Source organism: Cynoglossus semilaevis, chromosome 11 (assembly GCF_000523025.1).
Source record: "Cynoglossus semilaevis isolate Cse_v1.0 chromosome 11, Cse_v1.0, whole genome shotgun sequence".
NCBI classification, from domain to species: Eukaryota; Metazoa; Chordata; class Actinopteri; order Pleuronectiformes; family Cynoglossidae; genus Cynoglossus; species Cynoglossus semilaevis.
Window position 1 is genome coordinate 8,142,262 of NC_024317.1, and position 1,515 is coordinate 8,143,776.

The 1,515-nt window shown below is 33.1% G+C and overlaps 1 protein-coding gene across 2 annotated transcripts in view; it reads left to right on the forward strand.

Annotated features, from left to right (window-relative positions):
- Positions 1–862: 862 nt before the first annotated feature.
- Positions 863–1,515, forward strand: part of prickle2b (prickle homolog 2b) — an 85,966-nt gene continuing 85,313 nt past the window's right edge. The window contains exons 1-2 of one of the 2 annotated variants that reach the window (XM_017036905.2): positions 863–943; positions 1,027–1,099. In XM_017036905.2, the coding sequence (XP_016892394.1) occupies positions 1,058–1,099 (42 nt within the window). In that variant the 5' untranslated portion in view covers positions 863–943; positions 1,027–1,057. Of the gene's footprint in view, positions 1,100–1,515 lie in introns of both variants that reach the window. The other variant, XM_008320358.3, reaches the window with a different exon arrangement.

Here is a 1,515-nt window from a genome sequence, read left to right on the forward strand (position 1 = left end):
GCTGTTTTCTTGTGTGATTATTGTACAAGTCTGTCAAAGGGAATTTAACACTAATCTGCAGCTACAACCGAAAGAAATCAGATTTAAAGCACAGCAAAAGTGTAATAAAAAATAAATTTTGTTAATAAGTTTTACGTCACAAATGATCAGTGCAGTTCACTAGTGAATCGTTTCCATTTTGGTTCAGTTCACATTCTTCTCAGGTTCATACAATAAATTAAGGGATTATAAAGATAATAAAATGTATTTAACTTGTATATTTTTTAGTCATGTGACCTTGCACATGCATCTTTCAACATGTCATATTTTACAATTTATATTTATTTTTTTTTTTTTAAACTTTTTTATGAGAATGCACACAGACTTTACAGGCCATACATGATTATGAATGACTATAACTTTCTTGTAACAAACTCTCTGTTTGTGAATACTTTTGCATATACTGTATTTAATTTTGCTATTCTGTATTTGCATAAATTGCAAAAAGTGCAGAAGAATGAAATACCTGGTTTATGATGATGATGAAATAATAAAAAAAGTTTAAAAAAATTCCATTGCCTGCTTTGCTTCTTTTTGTTCAATTCAAGAGTTAGTTATTAAGTGCATCAGGCATTTGTAAAAATATAATAATTTTTATTCACAGACACATTGAAATAGAAAGTTAAAATATTAGCACAGCAAAATTTTAACATAATTTCAAAGTGAACATTTTTGGTTTTCAACTAAAACTTTAACTCGGTCATTATGAAACTCCTTTTTATCCTCACTTTGTTATTAACTTTAAAAAAAGAAAAAGAAAAAGTATTTCTCCCAACACTTTCATTGGCTGTGAGTAACGTAGGCGGGGTTTTATCCGGAAGCACATGTCCATTCTCTCCTGAAAGAAAGTGATGTTGTGGGACTGTTGCCAGGGGCTCCTGAGTGTCTCTGTGTCTGTGTTTGAGTGAGTGAGTTTATTAGTGAAGGAGTGGAGGAATATTTATCGCTATTTTGTTTTTGTACACTTTACTTTCCTCGTTTCGCCAGTTGAATTTTGCTGACCTGGGATCAGTCTGTCATGTTCAGCCGCAGCTCCAAGAAGAGAAACTTCAACACACCGGTGAGCAAAACAAACACACAAACAAACAAACAAACACACAAATAAACACACAACCAAACACAACACAACTACGTTGTGCTTGTTTTTTCATCCAAGCACAACGTAGTTGCTGACTGAACACTGCAGGGAAGGAAACACAATTTGTCATTAACAGACATAAAAACCCAGTCTGGACGTGTCTCGTCCTCAAATCAAAGACAGTTAATATGGCAGTTGTGTAAAGGTCAGAAAAGAGGGCTATTAGCTAGCTAGAAGTATTAGCTAAAAGGACCGACAGGTAGTTTAAAAAGTTAGATTTAAAGTCAGCCTCTAAAGTCTCTTAAAGACAAAAACTGATAAAGTAAACACAGAAGAGGGATACAATAAGTCATTACACACAAAACAACAGGACAGTCTAAAATAAAACCAAATAGTTA